The sequence below is a fragment of the Dermacentor andersoni genome, chromosome 3, assembly GCF_023375885.2.
Source record: "Dermacentor andersoni chromosome 3, qqDerAnde1_hic_scaffold, whole genome shotgun sequence".
In the NCBI taxonomy this organism is placed as follows: domain Eukaryota; kingdom Metazoa; phylum Arthropoda; class Arachnida; order Ixodida; family Ixodidae; genus Dermacentor; species Dermacentor andersoni.
The window spans coordinates 57,609,277-57,633,269 of NC_092816.1; the positions used below are offsets into that span (position 1 = coordinate 57,609,277).

General features: G+C 44.2%; 2 protein-coding genes across 2 annotated transcripts in view; both read left to right on the forward strand.

Moving 5' to 3' along the window:
• Positions 1–23,993, forward strand: part of Snoo (Sno oncogene) — a 179,727-nt gene that overhangs the window by 112,195 nt on the left and 43,539 nt on the right. The window lies entirely within an intron of this gene.
• On the forward strand, positions 5,120–7,263 carry LOC140216274 (uncharacterized). The gene is made up of 2 exons (XM_072286670.1): positions 5,120–5,406; positions 6,867–7,263. The coding sequence occupies exons 1-2, from the start codon at positions 5,120–5,122 to the stop codon at positions 7,261–7,263; spliced, it is 684 nt and encodes a 227-aa protein (XP_072142771.1).

The window sequence follows — 23,993 nt, forward strand, 5'->3', positions numbered from 1 at the left end:
GCGCACTGTGCCTTGACCATTTTGCTTAGCGCGGCCTAAAACAGCGTGCTCACAACTGAGCTAGAAACTGTGACTTTGTGGTCTGTACGCGTTTTGAGCTATAAAAAGACACTTGATTAATGGATATGCGCTAGTTTCAACCGCTTTTTTTTCTTGCCGTTGAAGTAACAACGAACATTTTTGGATGTATAAAGGTTCGTAAAAACAGCCAGAACATTGCCCGCAAGTCATCGACATCAACGCTTGCGCGGGCAGTGCAATACAGACGCGCGGTTTGTGAGTGGCCTGCCAGCGCACATGCACGACCATGCCAGCTCTGTCCAGGAACAACAAAGTCATCCTTTTCATGAAGATGGCTGCGCTGCTGCTGTTAATGAAAAAGAAAAAGCAGAGACGAGAGCAGCGGCGTTCGCGCCGTTGGTGGGTTCGCCCTGTTTTCATGGCGCGCAAACAGGAGGGTCTCTACCACACCGCGGTAAGTTTCATTCGCTTCTCTTAGTGTTCTGAATCCGACACTATAGATTTTCCTACTCCGTAACTCTGCAACGGAAAACGATATCACAATTCCGAAAAATGAATATATTGGTTCACCTAAAGCAGACAAGATTGATATATTATACATGGCTCTTAAACACAACGCTGATATATGAGTAGGACTTTCGCGATGCCCTTTTAAACATTTCAATAAATTTCAATAAATTCAATTCAAAATTTCAATAAATTCACGTAAGATATAAATCACTATTTCAACTTTGTCCACTTGTTCTAACGGATGCAGTTTACATAAGTGTGATACTTGTTTTTGGTAGAGTTACGTATTTGGAAATTTCGTGCTTTCCGAACTTGCCGATTTTCGGCAATTGAGCTAAAACAACTGAGGTTCTCAATCGAAATTCTCCTTCCAACAGTCCCCACTAGAATTTAATTGTTCTCTCAAATGCAACAAGTTTCAATAAAACAGGCCGAGGGGTTATCTCGGAAAACCATTTTTGTGTATTACATGTATTTGGATAGGCGGCATCGCAGTTGGGGCCGAGCTAAAGGTTCCTATAAAACGAAACACGGGACTAATTTATCCCTCTCTCATGTATAGATTCGCCCAGCTTTGCAGCAGAATACTTGTGGTTGGTGGCATTGCTGCATTTCAGCATACCTGTGAAGTTCACTGACAGAACTTGAGCAGGCACTTCCCTTTCAGCACCACGCATATCAGTCTTGCCTTTGCTAGAGGACATCACTTCGTGCAATGCGTGAGATACTGTTTACAAGCTCCAAACCACCACACTTTCTGATAACGGCAATGCTATTAAAATATTAATTTCGCATGCGGAGGTTCCTGATAGATGTCACAGTGCTAAATAATTCACCCAAACAATTGGTGATACTGCACAACTGTAGAATATGCCATTGTGGCAAGCATAGACAGTTTCCCCTGAGATTTGGAAATGTACATATCAGCCCATAGTTAAATATTGTAAATACTAATGCAACAAGAATAGTTGCACATGTATGCACACTTCCATGTAATAACTGAGCTTTCTGCACTACGAATTGTTCACTTGGAGCACCAGTTATATTGCTGTGATTTCTGGGATACATAGCACAAGAATGACACAAAGACGAAGCAGGAACAAGGGACGAGTGTCCTTGTGTCATTCTTGCGCTATGTACCCAGTTTGTATGTATCCCACCAACATGCCCAAGCTTATTCCCTGCAAATGTGATTGCTGGCTTAGCAGCAATCACATGAAATAGCCAATGAACAGCTGCTGCGCATGCATGTGTGCTTTCCTAGGCAAACCCCCATATCCATAGTAGTGAGATACAGTATACTTAGTTGTGATGTAATATTGATAAAAAGCTGTCAAAAAAATTGGAAACCAAGGCTATATATCACATTTAATGTGTGACTTCTTCATGCATCCTAATTTATCAATTTGAGGAGAAATGTATTGAACGAAATTGTGAATGGGCTAAAATAAAATGTATGCATGTTGTTGTATGTGTGTCAATTTTGTCGGAAACAGTTCCGTTCACCTGAATTTTAACTTAATTTTCCTTTTGTCAACAGATGCGTCGTATGCGTGAAGGGGACCATGGCTTTTTTTTTAAGTTTTTCCGCATGACGCCAGCACTGTTCGACACGTTGTTGGGGTTTGTGTCAGCAGACCTGACACGGTGCCATGTCTCCAGGGATCCCCTGGAACCTGGTGAAAGACTGGCTATAGCCTTGAGGTTAGTAGATTTTTAGTTAAAGGATGAGCTCATCATAAGCAGAAATTTAAGATTCTAAAATACCTTTTGCTTGCATTTGCCTTTTTGTTGTTGCAGTTACCTGGCATCTGGGCAAGATATTCCCTCGATTGCATTGGCCTACCGGGTAGGAATTGAGACGGCACGTTTGTGCATTCACCTGTCATGTCGTGCTATCTGGGCACGACTCAAAGACCATGTCATGAAGGTAAGCTAAAGCACTGACGCTTCATGCAAACAGACAAATGTCCATTGTAGAATGTTTGCATAGGTTCATATAATATCAATATGCAATTATTCTGTGCCCTTAATAGAGTTGAAAATGTTCTGTTTACTCACATTTCCACTGATGCATGCATGCTCAAGTGCTCATACACAAAAGGCCTGTTGCAAGCACAGCATTCAGTACAACCTGCGCTTTAATATATTTTAATTTTATGTACTGACATTTACCTGCACACCGAGATATGCATACATCAAGGTGCACTGCAGTATGGCCCACTGAATGTTCCTTTACACTGCATTCATTTTCTTTCTCAAAGTGGCCAGACAAAAAAATAGGCATGCGGAGGGGGGGAACGCAAAGGAAGTTGTTTTCTGTGATAAGTATCGCTTGCAAAAATGCAAACACGGTACACTGTTGATATGTGAAGTACCGAGTTAGAGTGATTGTAATTTATTGTGAGGCATTAAATAATGTTATAAAATTTAACACTCAAAGCTTTTTTTTTTTTCTTAATCTGAATGGCCCTTTCATCCTGGTTTCTGTAGCCCAATAAAACAAGGCGTGAAAGAGCAGGAAAATCTGCAATGTGTGCCCATTTACCAGTCATGCTGCTCGACTAGAGAAATGCCATAAGTGGGTGGCCACAGAGATGATGTATCGGAGAGATAGGGAAGCTGCACTTGAATTCATGGGAGTAATTAGAAAGAATGAAAGGATAGACGTCAATGTCTGCTAACTTTGGATAAACCAAGTTTCACGAGCATGAACACTTTAAAGCATGATAAATGGATGCGCTTCTGAGAATTCAGCTGTTTGCTGTGTCGGAACAGGTAACAGAGTGCTTGTCATACATGTACCTAATCAGGGATAATCATCAAATGGCATGCCAGTATGGGGGTCACGTTGGCTGTGTCACTGAACAGCTGGGCATTCCATTTCAAACTGTATCATGTGCGTAGTTGTTGAACTGATGGGAGCAAGTCTGTCTTGTTTAAAGAAAAACGTGGTTCTAGGCTGAGGCCTCTCGTCTTGCTACTGTTTATTGCACCTGTGTTTCAAATATAATACATACTTGTTTATCACGTGATATATTGTGCAAAAGCAACTCTTAATTGGCTCACTGCATTACCACTGTTTACTTCCAGAAACCTACCAGAGCAGACTGGGCACATGTTGCGGAAGGCTTTGCCTCGCGGTGGCAGTTCCCCAACTGCTTGGGAGCTGTTGATGGCAAACATGTTGCAATCGTCTGTCCTCGACAGTCTGGCAGCACATACTTCAACTATAAGGTAAAAGCTCATGTGGATTCACTTTGTGGGTCCCTTGCTCATTTTATTATTGCATGCTAACAAGGGCACTAGAGAGCAAAGTAGGTTTACTTGTTCTAGTAGTCTCCAACAATTCCAAAAAGGACACTTTTTTTGTAAAAGGAGGGCCAGTAAGCTTAAAAAGGTGCAAGAAATAAGACTTGTAACATTACCTTGAAGTCCCCACACCAGCTTGCTGTGATGTGATGAATTGTGACACTGTCTGTTTGCGCCTGCTGTAATAGTTATCCGTACATCTGGATTAAATTGCTTTATAAAGCAGCGGCCCCAAAGAACCAACAGATAATGAAGTCAAGCAGAAGACTAAAGGAAGTGTTTTGTTGTTTTGATTGAAGTGTAGAAATGATAAATTGAAGGAGAAATGAAAGTAAATGACAAAATACCTGAGTCCGGTGGCTACTGAACCTACAACTTTTGCATTATGCAAGACAGTTAGAGGACCAAGTTTCCATAACTTTTTCATCAACAGAAGAGTCAAGATACCAAAGAACGCACAGAACTTTGTGACATCACGCTGACATTGCAATTGAGGAGTTTTGCCGCAAAGATTAAGTGATGAATGTATGGGCCGTCATTTTCCTTTCTAGTAGTCAGCCTCTCACCATGAAATTAACAGAGCTTTGAGAGAATGCTGCTTGTCTAAACTTAGTCTGTCTTTAGTAATACTGTATACAGCCTGAGTGAGTGTGTTGGGTGAGCCTGCATGCATCTTAAATTGCTGGTCACATTTTTAATACATTTCACAGTGCTCATCTTTTTCCTTGCAATGACTTACAGGGTAAAGGCACTCTAGCCCTTTGAGACAGCATATCAACTTTGCCAATTCGTTGCAGTGGTGTACTTGCTGAAGCAGCACACATGTTTTCACTGAATTAATGGCCACTTCAGTTACTGACATTGCATGTTGCTTGCAAAGCACTAATAAACGAGCAGAATTTATGTGGGATGCAGCACTGCTGGCGCAAGATGTTGCAGTTAGATACTCATGATGTCATACTATCATCGTGTGGTATACTTACACATCAGGTAGACCCAGTGGCGTAGCTAGGTCATCTGGCACCCGGGGCCCTTAGCTCTTCTGTCACCCCCCCCCCCCCCCCCCCCCCCCCGCCGTTACTATGCTACTGGGTAGACCTATTGCCTATGTGCAGTTGCGCCTATAAGCCCACGTAAGTTGTCAAAAAAGAAAAGAAAGTGTACCAGTAATCTTGCACCCTTTAATTCATTTTGGGCATATAAATGTTCATGGCTCCAACTGTGTTAATTTTATGTGCCGCGCTTCATCTTTCAGGGAACATTTTCCATAGTACTGATGGCAGTCGTGGACAGTGAGTGCAAGTATGTACTCATTGATGTGGGCGCCGAAGGTCGGATGAGTGATGGTGGGACGTTCAAGAACTCTGACTTTGGCCATGCCCTCAGTCATGGCCAACTTGACATCCCCTCGCTTGGCTGTCTACCGGGCACATCAACAAATGCTCCATATGCCTTTGTTGGGGACGAGGCTTTCCAGTTGAGGAAGGATTTCATGCGACCATTCCCAGCCAGGCACCTCAACGACAACAAACGGATCTTCAATTACAGGCTCAGCCGGGCAAGGTATGGCGTAACAGTGTTTCTCTGATTTCATTGCAACACCAGCACTGTTGGCTAGAAAACAACTTCACATCCACCTACAGCTGGTAGCCACAACTCGGTGGTCCTTGTAAGCAAGTTTGGTAAAATGCACTTAGTCTCTGCAATGTAGAGCACTGCAGTTTAGCGTGAACATGAACACTTCGAGTAGCTATCGCACAAGTGGTTAGTGTACAGTGGTAATGCGGAAAATGTTGTGAACATTTTGTTATCAGAATTTTCCGTTCTGCATTCCGGATGTGGTTGTGCTCAAGAAACATGCTGGAAACAGTAAAATGTGAATGTGATAGCGATTTTTACGCAGGCATTGGTCGAAAGTAGAAGGCAAGTACAACTCTATCTGTAAGAAAAGTAATAATTTGTTTATCGGGTCAATGTAAACTGCAGTTCATGTTTCCTGAAGCGTTGAATTATATTTACAATAATAGGTGGTGTCTGAATCTACAGCCCAGCAACAGCTCCCTCCACGTAACATAAACTGATCTCGAAAGCCATGCTTTTGCAGGCTGCATGCGCGAACCTTTTTTCAACCAAACCAAGCTAAGTGGTAGGATATGCCAGTAGTGCTATTATTGCAGGGCTGGCACCCATTCATGGCACAAATCGTCGATGGCATTTTGTTTCTCACAGTGCTCTGGGCACTAAATTGCAAACTTGGGTGTATACAGCAGCCCTAATATGCACCACAATACATTGCATGGATCTGCCCGCTCTGCTGCTCCACTCGTTACCATGAAACTAGCGCTGCTCATTAGTGTGCACTTTCCTGCTGCATAATACGTGTACAATAAATTGCAAAAGCCAAATTACATAAGTACTGCAATTTTAAACAACTATGTGCCACTTTATAACGATCAACTAATGTACAGTAATCTTATATACCACATTCAAAGTACGAAGGGTTCATTGCCTATTCATGCTGGTTATTGCGATTTTGTATGCCAACTTAAAATTATAATTTCCATTGAAGTCGTGATCGGCAGGCTCGATTGTATCACTATAAATAATGTTCTTTTTTCTCATTTTTACCAACATCTCGCAAAATGTTCTCGCTGGTTGTCAGTCCCTTAAAACAATTTGCAACACAGGTCTTGCACAAAGTTGCCCCGTGTATGTATTGCTGACTTGGAAATGCGTAGTTATGTTAGCTGGTGAGCTAAAGTAGTATTCCCAAGTGATCATATTTAGAAGGATCCACCAAAGAAAGCCCGAAAGGTACCACAGTGTGGGGGAGCACGCGTCTACAATTCACAAGACACTAGGCAGATGGCACTGTGTTTACAAAGAAACTTTACTTCGGACGCAAAGCTGTCATTACTTTGCCACTTGCTCTTATCCGAGTACGTGCTCAGGACGTGTTTGTAAGCCCCATTGTTTGTCATATCTAATATCATTGCTCAAACTGTTTTGTTTCATTTCTGCAGGCGCTGTGTAGAAAATGCCTTTGGCATTACTGCTGCCAGGTGGAGAGTACTGTTGCGCACCATGAACCTGCAGCCGGAGAATGTTGATTTTGTTGTGAAAGCTGCCTGTGTGCTTCACAACTTCCTAACTATCTATAACCCCCAGGCCCACAAATTCCCAGATAGGGAAGATAGCTTTGGGAATGTTGTTGCAGGACACTGGCGGCAAAGCATGCAAAGTACAGCCGGCAACGGTTTTTTTCCTATTGGAGCAACGCACTCAAGGAACCACCATGTTGATGCAGCTGCTGCCAGGGACCTGTTCACTGCCTACTTCTGCAGCAGTGCTGGCCAGGTGCCTTGGCAGTGGCACCAACCAGGAGTGTCCAAGGAAGCAGCTCTTAACTGCACAAGATAGCAGCAGCAAAACATTCTGACTGTATGTTGCATGCTGCTGGTGGTGCATGCTGAATGGTGCATTTCGTGCTCCTTCCCTGGCTATTCCGGTGCCTCCTTCGCACGTCGTTATGTCAACAGGGTGCTCCAGGTGACACCAGCAGGGTTAAAGCGCACCATTTCTCTTTTTGATGACTGATGACAGGGGTAGCATGACAAGAGCCAATGGTGTGTTCAGAGAATGAAGGAGGGGGGGGGGGCTTGCCCATTGTGCATCAGTGAACCTTTCGTGAGGCTCTGTTTTAACATTGTGTGAAACATTGGTACATGCTCAGTAGTGTGTGTAGTTTTCATGATTGTGTTCGAGTAGTATGAAACGGACCTTTAGCTTTTCTTGTGTGGGCTCCTTTTATCCATTAGCGTTTCAAGAGTGTATGTAATATCAGGTGATAGAGAAATGTGCGGAATATAACCAACCCTTATATATAGCTTTCATTGATTACGAGAAAGAGTTTGATTCAGTCGAAACTTCAGCAGTCGTGGAGGCATTATGGAATCAGGGTGTAGACGAGATGTATGTAAAGATACTGAAAGATATTGTAACGCACAGTTGAGTGACGCTACTTTAATAACTTTACGCTGGGCGAACTTGTGCCCGACAAACAGCTAAGCGAGAGCCTCGCTAAAACGTCCACAGTCTCTTTCGCCGCAGTCGCGCACTTCTTCTTCCCTCGAGTCCCGCGCTCATAGCACGCTGCTCCGATTGCGCGTGCCTTGCGAGCCCGTGTTGCCTGCTCCACTGCCGCTATCTTTCGCAGGTAGCAGTAAACAGCTGGACGGACGCAGGAAGCGGCTGGCGCGTGTAATTCGAAATCATCTTGTGTCATTGTCCCCCTTCCAAGAGTGCATCGTCCCGATGCTCATACAGAAGACGGTGGTTTCTAGACTGCCATGAACTCGCAATGTTTGTAGGCGGAAGCAATTATTGCCTGTCGTAGTATGGTTTCATTCGGACGACATGGACGATTTCTGTTCGATGCCGCCGTCATGATGAGGTTACTTGACCTTCTGGAGCAACTTCGTAGTTCAATGGACTAATTCGGCGAATTATCCTATACGGGCCAAAATAACGACGGAGAAGCTTCTCGGATAGGCCGCGCATCCGTACTGGAGTCCACACCCATACTTTGTCTCCAGAAGCATACTGGACGTCTCTTCGTCGCAAGTTGTATCGGTCGGCGTCAGTTTGCTGCTGCTGCTGAATGCGGTGTCGCGCCAGCTGCCGTGCTTCTTCGGCTTTTTGTGTGAAGTCGCTGACGTCATTGTCATTTTCGAAGGTCTCATCTACTGGTAGCATTGCATCTAAGGTTGTGGTGACGGTCCGGCCAAAAACGAGTTGGAAAGGTGTCATTTGAGTCGTCTCTTGTACAGCGGTATTGTACGCGAATGTTGCGTACGGTAGTATCCTGTCCCATGTTCGGTGCTCCATGTCCACGTATATTGACAACATATCAGTCAGCGTTCTGTTCAGTCGTTCAGTCAGCCCATTAGTCTGCGGGTGATATGGGGTGGTTTTTCGGTGGCTGGTGTGCGTCAATTTCATGATGGCCTGGGTCAAATGCGCCGTAAATATGGTTCCTCGGTCCGTGATGAGAACTTTAGGAGCGCCATGCCGTAGTACTATGTTAGTGACGAAAAATTCTGCTACTTCACTGGCCGTTCCTTTGGCAAGAGACCCTGTCTCGGCATATCGAGTTAGGTAGTCAGTTGCAACTACGATCCAACGTTTTCCTGATGACGATGTGGGAAAGGGGCCAAGTAAGTCCATTCCCACTTGAGCGAATGGAGTTTCCGGTGGCTGTATCGGTTGTAGGAGACCTGCTGGCTTGAGTGGTGGTATTTTACGTCTTTGGCAGTCCCGGCAGGTTCTTACGTAGTGTTGCACAGAATTCAATAACTTTGGCCAGTAATACTTCATGCGGATGCGAGCGAATGTTCTGCTCACTCCTAAATGTCCTGCTGATGGGTCGTCATGGCATGCTTCCAATATCTCGAGTCGTAACTTTGAAGGTACGACGAGCAGAAACGTCTCTGCACTATGTTCAAAATTTCTTTTGTACACGACATTATTTCTCAGGACGAACGACGACAAGCTGCGGACAAAAGCTCGTGGAATGTCGACAGGGTGTCCTTCTAGGTAATCAATCAGCAGTCGTAACTCCGCGTCGGATCGCTGATGCTGAGCCATTTGTGATGTTGTCACAGCTCCTAGGAACGGGCAATCCTGTTCATTTTCCCTAAGCGTAGATTCCGTGTATTCAATTGGTGCACGTGACAAGCAATCTGCATCACTATGCTTGTGACCGGACTTGTATACGACCGTTATATCGTATTCCTGCAGCCGTAGACTCCATCTTGCCAGCCGTCCAGATGGGTCTTTGAGATTCACCAGCCAGCACAACGAATGATGGTCGCTGATAGCTCGGAATGGTCGGCCATATAAGTATGGTCTAAACTTGCTGATGGCCCATATCACCGCGAGGCATTCTTTTTCTGTCGCTGAGTAGTTCACCTCAGCCTTCGAAAGTGTTCGACTGGCATACGCAATGACTCGTTCCTCTCCGTTTTGCCACTGAATGAGGACGGCATCCAGGCCTAAATTGCTTGCATCTGTGTGAATATCAGTTTGGGCTTCCTCATCGAAATGAGCCAGAACTGGGTGGTTCTGAAGACGCTTTCGGAGCTCATTGAAAGCATTCTCCTGCTCATTCAACCAGACGAAAGGCACGTCTTCTTTTGTTAGCCGCGTTAGTGGTTCGGCGATCCTTGAAAAAGTTTTGACAAAGAGTCTCTAGTAGGCGCAAAGTCCTAAGAATCGCCTAACAGCCTTTTTGTCGGTTGGTTTTGGAAATTTATCCACTGCCGCAGTCTTCTCAGGGTCCGGACGAATGCCTGCTGAACTGACGACATGGCCGAGGAAAAGGAGCTCGCGAAAGCCGAAATGACATTTCTGCGGTTTTATCGTCAGACCTGCTGATCTAATAGCTTCCATCACAGCCCGCAGTCGTTCTACATGCTGCTCGAAGGTGGTAGAAAAAACCACGACATCGTCAAGATAAACGAGACAGGTTTGCCATTTCAGACCGGTGAGCACAGTGTCCATCATCCGCTGAAATGTGGCAGGTGCGGAACAAAGGCCGAATGGGAGCACTTTGAACTCGTACAGTCCATCTGGCGTCACAAACGCCGTCTTTTCACGATCTCGTTCGTCCACTTCTATCTGCCAGTAGCCGCTTTTGAGGTCCAGGGAGGAAAAGAATTTGGCATCTCGTAGTCTATCTAGAGTGTCATCGATTCTTGGAAGTGGGTACACATCCCGCTTTGTGACGGCGTTCAGCTTTCGGTAATCAATGCAGAAGCGCAAGGTTTGGTCCTTTTTCTTTACCAGTACCACTGGCGACGCCCACGGACTTGCCGACGGCTGAATTACGTCGTCTTCAAGCATTTCCTTAACTTGACTTCCGATGGCTTCCCTCTCTTTTGGTGACACTCGGTAGGGATGCTGGCAAATAGGCCTCACTGATTCGTCAACAATTATCCGATGTTTAGCAATAGATGTCCGCCGAACTTTGGATGACATTGAAAAACATTCGGCGAATTCTCTTAGAGGTTCTCTATTTGCTCCTTCTGTCTGGGCGATAGGCCTGGTTCGATGTCGATGGCTGCAAGGACAGAATCCACATCTTGGAAATTCGATGGTGAAGACTCTGGAATGCTGAGATCTGTAACTTGGACGAAGTTATTAAGGCTGGCAATAACGGTTCCCTTCGCGACATGTTGCACTTCATTTCCAAAATTAGTGAGGAAAACATTGGCACATCCGCCACGCAGCTGAACAAGGCCTCTTGCCATGCAGATCCCTTTTTCGAGTAGAAGACTGGTGTTGCTGTCTGCAATTCCTTCGTAGTCGCTGAACGCGTCGCTTCTGACTGTGACGGCTGCGCTGGATCTCGGAGGAAGCATCACGTCGTCATCGGCAATGTAAAGGGCGTCGAATTTTTCTTCAGTGTGGAATGCTGCGACAGCGTGCTTGGTTGAGAAGGAAACACGATTCCCGCAAGTTGATTATAGCGCCATTATCCTGCAAGAAGTCCATGCCAATAATCAAGTCTCTTGAGCACTCGGAAAGCACGATAAAGCTGGCGACGTACGTGAAGCCTCGTATTCCTATTCTAGCCGTACACCTTCCCATCGGGGCGATGGGGTGTCCTCCTGCTGTGCGAACTTGTGGCCCTTTCCATGGAGTCAGCACTTTCTTTAGTTTCCTGGCGAGCTCACTACTTATTACCGAGTAATCCGCACCTGTATCCACTAACGCGTTCACTTCGTAACCGTCGACAAACACACGTAAATCGGAAGCAACGTCGCTCTTATGGCACTGGTTTCCGAGTCCCTCGTCGTCGCTCGGAATCATCGATGGAGGTTCTTCTCTTTTCGCGTCGGCAGCGGCCTTACCTCCCGAGGCCGCTGACTCTAGTTTTCCCGACGCGGGCTCTGTGAACGGCGTCTTGGGGAGCTTGAAGACGGGCGGGGGCTCGGTGACCGAAGCCTCAACGGCGCTGTTGATCGAGGTTGGTGTTGCTGGTAGGCGTATGGGGAGCTTTGACGAGTAGACAGGTACTCTTCGATTTCAAATGGACGCTCGCCATTTCGAGGGCAAGGTGCGTTCACCGGAAAACCACGAAGCCCTGCCTGGCGATAGTGGCACATTCTGTACAGGTGGCCAGCCTCACCGCAGTGGTTCTGGATACATGACTACACCCGTTTGTACGCGTGGGGCTGATCCAACAGAGTAATCAAGTATAAGGAGGCTTGTGCATGCTCTGCAACCTGACAACTATTACTTGGATAGCCTGAAGAATGCAGGAAAAAATGCTGCGAGTGCTTGCTTGCATGCGAAAGAAATGCTCCCTGCACCATACATAGGTGCCTGCCTGTTTCCGTATTTGTGAAGTCATGGCTTTCCTACATGGAATGGGCATCGCTATGGCTAATATTCATGCTACCAAACCTGCATAAAATTTGTTTTGTGTGCCTACCTTCCTGAAGTTGGGAACTAAGAGCAAGGCATATTTATACTGAATAATTAAAATTTTGTCACTTTGATACCTATACTAAATAAAGCTTATTACTTTCAGTCATGCTTCTTCAAGTGCTCCTTTAAAGTTTCACATATCAATTCTTCAGAACTCTGAGCAATTATATGTGCCTTCCAAAACCAGCCTGTACAGTGCTCTAGACTCCACTTCCTTGTCCTCATCAACGAGCATCGAGTTTGACAGATTGCTTCCATTGGAGTTGTGTAACAAGTATCAATTTAATGTGAGCTAGCGTTTTCACTATAGCAAGCCATAAGTAGGCAGTTTCCTCGGGAGATGATGTGCTCCATAATACCACATTCTACTGAGACTGTATTCTGCTTCGCCTAGTGGCCTACTATTTGTGGCTCATCTTCAGTTTCCTCTCCCTGCAAGGTGCTTAGGTCAACTTCACTTTAAAATGCGGATAATCTATTGTACATACCTGTGCGGCTACATATGCAATCTGCAACAAACTTGGCTCTGCATACACTATGCATACACATATTGCTACAGGCCTTTCAGTGTGGTCAGTTTGTATTTATTGTGTTCTGTGTGCATGTTTATTTCTATAATGTTAATCTGGACATTGATCTACCAAAAAATATTTCCTATTTATTTTTTGAAGTTTTTATTTTTTTTCACATGAACAAAATTGCAAACTCATGCTTCGCTGTCTGTTAGTACAAAATAAACATGTACATATACGCCTTACAAGTAATATGCTTAATTGGGAGTTGTGTGGTGCACTGGTCACATTGGACACTTACAAAACACTATAAACAATTACTCATTAGCTACAGAGCAAACTCCATGTTGAGCAAGCTACGAGGATGAAACTACTTCACTGCTCGAAACCAGAGCGCAAGGGGCCATTGCAGCAGGCCACCGCCCTGGTTGCCAATAATGGGATGCACGCCACTGCGCGGAACAAATTTCAGATCAACTGGAAGTTGACAACACAGTGCTACCCCACATCTCACACCAACCCTCCATTTAGAAAGGCCCACTAAATTAGTCTTCTGCCTGTGTTATTGAGTGTTTTTTGTAGACGCCTGTTCAGCTTGCGGTGAACTTTTTCTACTTATAGCATTGTTTTCCACTCTGACAGCGGCTTCTGTGACGAGTGCAGCGCAGTAATGTGAATGCAGTGATTTGTAGAGAATAGAACATGAATTCGTGAATAAATACCATTGTGAAAAAGACTACTGTTCGCTGTTTTGGTAATTAAGAGCCGCAGAGATTAAGCATGGCCGAAAATATTAGAGCCGAATGGCCTGCTCCCATGCAAGAGCCACACCCGGCTTGTGACCAGCTGAAATTATAAAAAATGTCTATGGAAGTGCCCTTGCAAGCTGGGCAGAAAGTCAATGGCAAGTCCCATGCAGCACATAATCATTTTTCTAGGATGTCAGGGCATCAATACTATATCACGAGGTCTCCACATCGAGCAGCTGGTGAATTGCAAGGCAAGCTTTGACTGAATAATGACCCATGTTTTGTAACTGGTTTCAACATATCAAGCGAGTCTTTGCCAACATTGCCAAAATGACAGCATCAGATACCAGAAACATGGCAACCTGAACGTTTGAATGGTTGTCTTTGGTTGTCCTTTGCAGACTTGTACTATAGAAGCACTGACAACGTGACAGAGTGCAAAGATGCATAATTGCTTGAAGTGTCCAGATTTATTTCAGAATACCAAACATTTTCCAAAGAAATTGTACATCATCAACACGCTTCTTCAAAAGCTTCCTCCCCTGACTTCTTTGCACATGGTGACTTTTGTGTTGCTTCCCAACAAACTCATTTCCCTCACCTTCACATTTTAAGTTTGCGCCATACACAATTGCTGTAGTATATTTTATTGCACAGCACTGAACTGCATAGCCAACCATTGTTACACTTCAGAAGAAATATCAGGAAGCATACTATTAGGCACATACAATTTTATTGCGCTTGTTCAATACATATTAAAAAAGAAGGAAAGAACATTGTCAGACTAGAAAAAGATACATGATATTGCACTGAAATAAAGTACTCAAAATGACTCTACTGGTGTTCTATCAAAGAAAATTAGGCACACTCGAAAAACAAGGAAAGTCTTTTCCTTTTTTGAATGTCCCTCCACTGTGGGCTTCACCAGAAATGATTTGCAAACAATACACTTTTGATGCAATTCATTACCCAGGGAATGTAAGCTTGGATGATCACTTTCAGTGCACACTGACTAAACAGAACCGCTTGAATCATACAACATGCCTTGTACTGTGTCACGCGAAATAGAAGGTGCTGTCAAAAAGGATAACCTGAGAATGTCACCACTGGACTCCGAACACAAAGGTGCATATCTAGATTTCAGGTACAAGACATAATCTCCAAGACTAAACATGGCAAGTTTATGGAAAGGCGTGCAATTGAAAAAGAACGGTGAAGAACATGTATCACAGATGTCACCAAATTCAACAAGAAGCATTAAAGTTCAGCAGGCACAGGGGGCCCTCATGTCACAGTAGATTCCATGTGTATTGAAATATTCTCGTGTGCTACAAGCACTTGCACTTTCCATCTGCTCAATGCAAAGCACTCTAGACGTTACTACAGTTGCAAAGCCAACACTCCCACTTCAATACACAGTGCATAATGCAACAGATTTAATAATGCATGACACTAGCCAATGGCAGCCTATCTGCCGTGCCTTTCTTGCGGTGCTGCGTACAGGTGATGCAGCAGTTGTGAAAGTTATAGCATGTACAGTCGAACCCACTTATACCAACAATACACTTTTGATGCAATTCATTACCCAGGGAATGTAAGCTTGGATGATCACTTTCAGTGCACACTGACTAAACAGAACCGCTTGAATCATACAACATGCCTTGTACTGTGTCACGCGAAATAGAAGGTGCTGTCAAAAAGGATAACCTGAGAATGTCACCACTGGACTCCGAACACAAAGGTGCATATCAAGATTTCAGGTACAAGACATAAACTCCAAGACTAAACATGGCAAGTTTATGGAAAGGCGTGCAATTGAAAAAGAACGGTGAAGAACATGTATCACAGATGTCACCAAATTCAACAAGAAGCATTAAAGTTCAGCAGGCACAGGGGGCCCTCATGTCACAGTAGATTCCATGTGTATTGAAATATTCTCGTGTGCTACAAGCACTTGCACTTTCCATCTGCTCAATGCAAAGCACTCTAGACGTTACTACAGTTGCAAAGCCAACACTCCCACTTCAATACACAGTGCATAATGCAACAGATTTAATAATGCATGACACTAGCCAATGGCAGCCTATCTGCCGTGCCTTTCTTGCGGTGCTGCGTACAGGTGATGCAGCAGTTGTGAAAGTTATAGCATGTACAGTCGAACCCACTTATACCAACAATACACTTTTGATGCAATTCATTACCCAGGGAATGTAAGCTTGGATGATCACTTTCAGTGCACACTGACTAAACAGAACCGCTTGAATCATACAACATGCCTTGTACTGTGTCACGCGAAATAGAAGGTGCTGTCAAAAAGGATAACCTGAGAATGTCACCACTGGACTCCGAACACAAAGGTGCATATCAAGATTTCAGGTACAAGACATAAACTCCAAGACTAAACATGGCAAGTTTATGGAAAGGCGTGCAATTGAAAAAGAACGGTGAAGAACATGTATCACAGATGTCACCAAATTCAACAAGAAGCATTAAAGTTCAGCAGGCACAGGGGGCCCTCATGTCACAGTAGATTCCATGTATATTGAAATATTCTCGTGTGCTACAAGCACTTGCACTTTCCATCTGCTCAATGCAAAGCACTCTAGACGTTACTACAGTTGCAAAGCCAACACTCCCACTTCAATACACAGTGCATAATGCAACAGATTTAATAATGCATGACACTAGCCAATGGCAGCCTATCTGCCGTGCCTTTCTTGCGGTGCTGCGTACAGGTGATGCAGCAGTTGTGAAAGTTATAGCATGTACAGTCGAACCCACTTATACCAACAATACACTTTTGATGCAATTCATTACCCAGGGAATGTAAGCTTGGATGATCACTTTCAGTGCACACTGACTAAACAGAACCGCTTGAATCATACAACATGCCTTGTACTGTGTCACGCGAAATAGAAGGTGCTGTCAAAAAGGATAACCTGAGAATGTCACCACTGGACTCCGAACACAAAGGTGCATATCAAGATTTCAGGTACAAGACATAAACTCCAAGACTAAACATGGCAAGTTTATGGAAAGGCGTGCAATTGAAAAAGAACGGTGAAGAACATGTATCACAGATGTCACCAAATTCAACAAGAAGCATTAAAGTTCAGCAGGCACAGGGGGCCCTCATGTCACAGTAGATTCCATGTGTATTGATATATTCTCGTGTGCTACAAGCACTTGCACTTTCCATCTGCTCAATGCAAAGCACTCTAGACGTTACTACAGTTGCAAAGCCAACACTCCCACTTCAATACACAGTGCATAATGCAACAGATTTAATAATGCATGACACTAGCCAATGGCAGCCTATCTGCCGTGCCTTTCTTGCGGTGCTGCGTACAGGTGATGCAGCAGTTGTGAAAGTTATAGCATGTACAGTCGAACCCACTTATAGCGATACCGGTTTTAATAATATGTTGGTTATAACAATGAAAAGCTGCTGCACAGTCAACTTTTGTATGTTTTCCATGGTGAAATAACCCACTTACTACAGTGCCCCGCTGCTGCATTATCGGTTATAACGATGAAGTCTAACTGCTGGGTGTCCATGCCAGAAGGTATTGAAATGCGAAATCCTTGAAAAGAAAAAAAATGAAAGCGAGAAATTCGAGCTGCTGAACGATGGCCCGCTGCCCCAACAGCCGCCGTGCGCTCATTTTCTAGCCCTCTTCGTGCACCTCTCTCCCGTCGCTCTTGCACTCCTCCGAACACGAATGGGCAGCACCCAGAGCTCTAAGCCGCACCACCCTCTGATAACATGAATGGACCGCGCCAACTGCACTGCTCCCAGATTGTTCGCTGGCTCCTCATTCAGTGCAGTTATGCAAAGAGTTTAATCGCTCGTGTTCGTCTTGGTTGGCTGCAGTGAAATTATTCCTGGCCACGTGGTTTCTCAGCCTTCTCTGACTTGCTGCTGAAACGGGAGATGAATGATCCGCCCACTGATCATCGACAACGCACGATGTTGCCAGTGTAAAGAAAGCACACAGCTATAGATGTGGAAACTAAGTGCTTCTAACCGATGAGGCGATCGTCGCAAACATGCTTGCATTGTATACCGACGGCAACGACAGCAGCAATGACTCAGTAGGGCAGGCTGCCTCAACGTTGTCTTCACAGAAGGACCGCCAGATGATACAGTGCCTCCAGTGCTTTGTTTTCGTGAGGAACCTTTCACTGCACTATGTGGAGCACCTGGATGCCTTCATAAAGGATGCCGGCAAGGTTTGCATAAAGCATGCAAGGCTGACGGACATAGGGTTTACTCGTACAAGCCAGTGAGAAGTACGTGGCGGGATGCTCGTGCGATCTCGCCTCAGCATTTCTTCTGAATTTGTCAAGCTGACAGGCTGCCGCGGCAACCTTCTCGCACTCTTAAAGGCCCCTTTTGGAGCCACCAAAGCGATGCCTTGGCGGAGCTCGCACATCACTTGCCACCCGTAACCCTTCTTAACAGTTGTTATAGCAATGCCATTCTATAACGCCGACAGCCGTGGCTTGGTACATCAGATTGGAGCGCCCAAGAGGCAGTTAAACGAGTGAACACAATCAGCAGCCTGATGGAGGAACGTGGTGGGGTGGGGCACAGGCCTCCGTGCCATTATAGTTTTCTCACAACAGCTCTGCCATCCCCCATTTTGATTTTTTAATGCAACCCGGCTTGACAAATATCAATTATATAACAATGTAATTTTAGTGGCACTTGAGTATTGTTATAAGTGCGTTCGACTGTAGTACTAACATTCGTGCTAAAAAAAAGAAAAATGTTTGCAGTCACATCAACAGCTTGAGTTTGGGAAAGGCATTCCAATGCACAAGTCTTGTAATAAGCATTAGTTACTGAAACATTAATGTCCAAGTGGATTCAGTAGCACCCCATGCACATACCACATTTGTCTTGTATCAGCATGAGAATAATAAGAGCTGGTCTCTTCAGTCGTGCATATGGTAACAGGTCACTTCACACGAGCTCATTTTGAAAGTTTGGCCTGATACAAACATCACAGCCATCCCAGCCAAGGCGGCCACATTTCATTGAAGGGGAAATGCAAAAATGCTTATGCACCATACATTGGGTGCACGTTTAACAAGCCCAGGTGGTCAAAATTAATCTGCCCCTGCCACCGCAGGCCCCATAATCACACTGTTTCAGCATGTAAAATTTTTAAGGTTAATTGAATTAAGCATCACTGCTGAATTTGTAAGGCAAGCATTCTCCTTTCAGCAAGCTGCTGGAAGAAACATAATTATGCACATCCTTCTGTGCATCACCGCCACTACCCACCACCCCTCCCGGCCAAGGAGATAGTGTATTCTCCATGCAGAATTACAATTTTGTTTGTATATTTTTTTGTGTGTGAAGTGGTTGTGTTGTCAAAAGCACAAGTTAAAGGCCAATTACAATAAAAAATTATACTTTGCCCAAACAGGCTGCAATAGTACTATACAGGGTGTTTCTCTTTGGTTCACACAAACTTTATAAATATGCACATGCCACTTAGCTGGACAGAACCAAGGTAATGTTTGCCATCGCCTGGAAATATTCAGAATATTTCTTGCATTCTGCCTAATTAGATGACTAGTCTTAATGTAATTCTTAATTAATATAAGTAGATGAAAAGTGTCAGTGAGAAAATTCTAGAGCAACATAAAAAAAAATCACATACAGATTTCTGTTGCTCAGCACATTCTAGATAAGTGTTTTTCCAAGAGTAAAAAAAGCCAGCGAATGCATGCGCAATTGCAGCGAGGCTGGCCGCTTGAGGCACTCTGCGTATACTGCTCAGCACTGTTCTCCGAGGTCATGTCGAGGAGCAACACGTGCAGTGTCCCGTGTCACTTTCAACAAGTGGTAATAGTGGCATTTTTTCCATATATAGGTCTTATTTCTACGAGATGTTGAGCATGCATCCCCTACCATTCGAAATGTCAGAATTTGCTTGCATGCAGGCTCTATATGTACGCTATATAAAACTAGGTTTCTTACGCGGTCCCAAATTTGTTGCAGTTGGCCTTTAATGCCCTATATGGGTGTGTCTGGCAAGGTACATTTCGCGAATGGTTTTGCACATGAGGGCATGCACCCAGACATGGAAATATCTATGAAGAGTGCCTCCTGTGTTTGGTTAGTACTATACAAAATGCATGTATTGCTGGACAGGCACCTTTGTGTTTTGCAGAAGAAAAATCTTTTCATATTTATACCTACACGTTGACGAATTTCAAGTGCACATGCTGCATGTAAGCATAATGGAGAGTTTTAGATTAGGGGACGCAAGCGGCTTGCGTACGCAAGAGCTAGGGGTGACGGTAGTGTGCATGTGCAGACCTAGACGTAGGGGTCTGTGCATGCGCAGTACCGTCGCTCTTAGTTCTTGCTTACGCAAGCCACTTGCGTCCCCTAAACTAAACCTCTCTAATGTTGCAATGGGAGTGTGAAGTAATGAAATTATGAAATTATGCGAAAATTCATTACCAACTTTGTTTTCAGTTAACATCTTTCATGACTAGATTATAAATAAATAAATATTTCAGCAGGAAAAAAGTTATTAATATCATGGACTGCATTTACCTCAACTTCCCATAATACTGATGCCATGCACGTCCTTCAGTACTGTATTACTTTAGCTTGACTTCATATTTGGCTTTAGGATCCCTTTAAGCATACTGGCTGCATATTCAAAGAACTGCGACTCCCCTTCCCGGCACATTTACTAGGTAATTAAATAACGAATAAAAAATTAAGAGCCTATATTTGGCTGCAGTACAACGAAGCTGGTTTAGTGACGGCTATTTGTTGCTCCTCCTTTTTCTTCACATTGTTTTTTCCCCTTATTTAACAATTCACTATGTAATGCATTTAGCCTTTTCTTCTACATTGAAATAAACACATCAATGAAAAATTATGTTAGTAATCCTCTGCAAATTCTTTCACTAGTTCTAGCACCTTTATTTTAAGTTCTAACTGCCTCTCTTCAGGCACACGCTCCATGTACTTCGCCAGACACAGCCCAAAATGTTCATGTTCATTGCGTGGCTTTGTTTTCTTCAGAGCTTCGCAAAGGTCACCAAAATGTGCGTCTGTTTCACTAGTGTCGTGCTTTCTTTTGCTGCCTTTACGCTGGGGGGTAAAAGCATTTTTTTGAAAATCCCTAAGCGCAGTAGTTGGCACTGCATGCGTTTGCAGCTGGCAAAGTGGTGGCCGGGAGGGTGGTTGCAAGACTATGTCCGAGTGCACAGAGCCTTCTAGGAGAACATCTCTATCTATGTCTTCAAATTGCATGATGTTGTTAAGAAGCTCCTGTGCACTCGGCTGACTGCTAGCAGTTGGGCTTGCTGGCCTCACTGGCTGGCTTGCAGGGCTTACTGGCTGGCTTGCAGGGCTTACTGGCTGGCTTGCAGGGCTCGGCCGATGGCTTGCAGGCCTTGGTGCCTGGCTTGCTGGGCTCACTGCCTGGCTTCCAGTGCTCGCCGACTGGCTTCCAGGACTTATGCACTGGCTCGTTTGATATGACGTGTAATTTCCCGACGTCCTACACAAACAAAAAGGCCAAACGTATCTATCAATATGCACAGATATTTGTCTTGCAAACTCTTTCCACACTATGACGTGAAATAAAGATTTTAACGGGTATTCCAGAGTTATCTTGTATACTATTACTGCTGTTAGCATATGGTTATGCTGTGATAGATAATGCCACCACCAACTTGTTTTCAGCACTGCTGTAATCATGAAACAGAAACCTCGAAGTCATAACCAAGTTTACAAATATGCGATTGGCCGAGGCCGTTTTAGAGCAACTCTATAGAGCAGCCAAAAGTGCGTATTGGAGCATCTAAAGGCTTATATCAGCAGAAAGAGTCGTTTTGAGAGAAACAAGACAGCTTACAAAAAAAGAAAGCCCTACTTGAGGCAAAACATAGGTGTGCACCAAAATGCATCTTATGGTACCAGCCCCCACAACTTTAGTGCGAAAATGCAGTAGCCAGACCAGGCCTTTTCAACATGTGTAATACGACCATAATTTCCATCCGCTGCCCCAACTCTTCTGTGGCTGCTCATAGGTCATATTCCCTGCATTAGCACTATTGCAATAGCATATTTCTTCAAGAAGACAAAGATGTATATCATTTTCATAACATGTCTACTGGTGCGTCTTGCATTATTCTTTTCATTGGGCACAAGCTGTGCCCTTTCTCATTTTCTCCCTCTTGATGTGGTTATGTAAGCAAGGGATAATACAAAAGTACACATTTTGCCTTTCAGCATGTTGACCTTGTCAATGCATCACACGTGTCTCAAAGCATGAAACTTTACAGTGGCAATTGTGTAGCCACAAGAGATTGCCTCAAATAACAAACTGTAGAACTTTTGCACTTTGCCATTTGGCACGTCACTAAGGGTAAAGAAGCACTGTGCTCTAGCTTCGAAAATCCTATAAGGTACCACTTCTGTACTGCAGAATAATGAAGTAAGTGCGGAACTTAATTTCAAAATGACTGAATATGCAAATAATGAAAAAGACTGTAAAACCCGAAACACTAGTTACAATTTGCAGTGTAAACATGCATGTAAAAATGTTACACATGAAATGAGGAGACAAATTAATGGCTTGGTGGCGCGTCATGAATCAGGCAAATTTGCCCTCTGCCCGTTCTGTGTGCGGCAGTGCTCGTGCTTCTTTTTTCAATTATGAATACTGACTTGTTCAAGCTAATCACATGTTATCTAGACTAACAGATGCCTTGTCTTTGTTTCAGCAAGCCTAGCCTGCCCACTTTGCACCGATATGTTTGGTCTTTTCACATCATTCACCTAAATCGCAATCACAGTTTCTACTTCCTGCTGGAGGAAGTACATGATGGACTATGTTATCGCTTGTGGTAGTTAAGGCACCTCGACCTGAAGAGATTAGTTTCATTTTCAAAAAGAGCATACAGCAACTTCCATACAGCAAATGAGCGCATAGAGTTCATTGTAGTAAGTGGGGTATGTCAAAGCACCATAAAGTTACCTGCAGCTTTGCATGACGGGACTGCTGATTAGAAGCAAAGTGGTCATGTTACTGCAACTGAAATACTATTGCACTCAATGTAAGCTACGTGAGAATGCATGCCAAAGCGCTCGCACATTGCAGGTTGCAATAAATGTGAGAGTACATCACAAGATGTGCCCACAACTAACTTCTCGTTGTGTGCCGTTCAGTTTTCATCTCCAGATAACCACTTCAGAAGCCCGAATTGCAGAAGTAGGACACTTGTATTCGGTAATGATGTACTCAAGGAAGGTAACTGTGACACAACAGTAGCGCAAGGACAGAGAAAAATCGTCCTTGCATTTTACAATAAAAGTGAGCAAGGAACAGCAGATTAACATGTGTCTGCAAAGGATAGCATTGCTCAAATCTTTGCACACCTGTGTGCATATTCAACAACATCAGCTATGTCAGTTATCAATGCTTGTACTTCAAAAAATGCACACGCTGCACTACACGTGGTTAAAGAGAAACCACACTTTGTAAATAAATAGCCCGCCAACATGCACAGGGAGTGTGCTGCAGCTGCTGAGCACACATAGTGGCAGGCTTAGACAACAAACTGCCATTTACCACATTTCACTCTGCCTGTTACTTGACGCGCTGTAGCTGCTGAACTGAGCACGTGCCTAAGCTGTTTGTCGGATTAGTGCCCAAGTGACAATGAAAGAGCTTGAAGAACATTGCGTATGTGACTGAAATTTTGCTACAAACTTGGGAAAACGTTCACACAGACATTACATTGAATAGCCAAGCAAAAGGCAGGAACTGGATGAGTAGCATTCAGTGCTACGAGTTGTTTAAGCGGCTTGAACACAGCAGAATGTCAGTCGGTGATCATCCCAAGTCTGGACAACCTTCCACATCAACAGACGATGACCATGTCGAGGGAGTTAGTGCTGTGATTTGTGCAAATTGTCGTTTAACTGTTCTATAAGTAGCTGACAAGTGGGCATCAGTGCAGGGTCATGCCATCAAATTTTGAGCGACAAACTTGAGATGCGTCGTGTCATTGCAAAATTCGTGCCGCATTTGTTGACTGATGACAAGAAACAGACTTGTGTTGAAATTGGCCAGGAACTGCTTGCCACTCCCTATGAAAACTTCCTTAAGAATGTAATAAAAGGTGTACATTAAAACGAAGGTGCAGTCGCAGTGAGTGAGCAAAGGGTCTCCTTATCAAAAATTTTAAAAAAACACGCATGATTCAGCCAAACAGCAAGGTGATGTTGGTTGTGTTTTTGACTACAGAGGAATTGTACATCAGGAAATTGTACCATGGGGTCACATGGTAAACAAGGAAGTCTGGCACATTTGAGGGTTGCTGTGCACAGTCCTGAATTGTGGGAAAA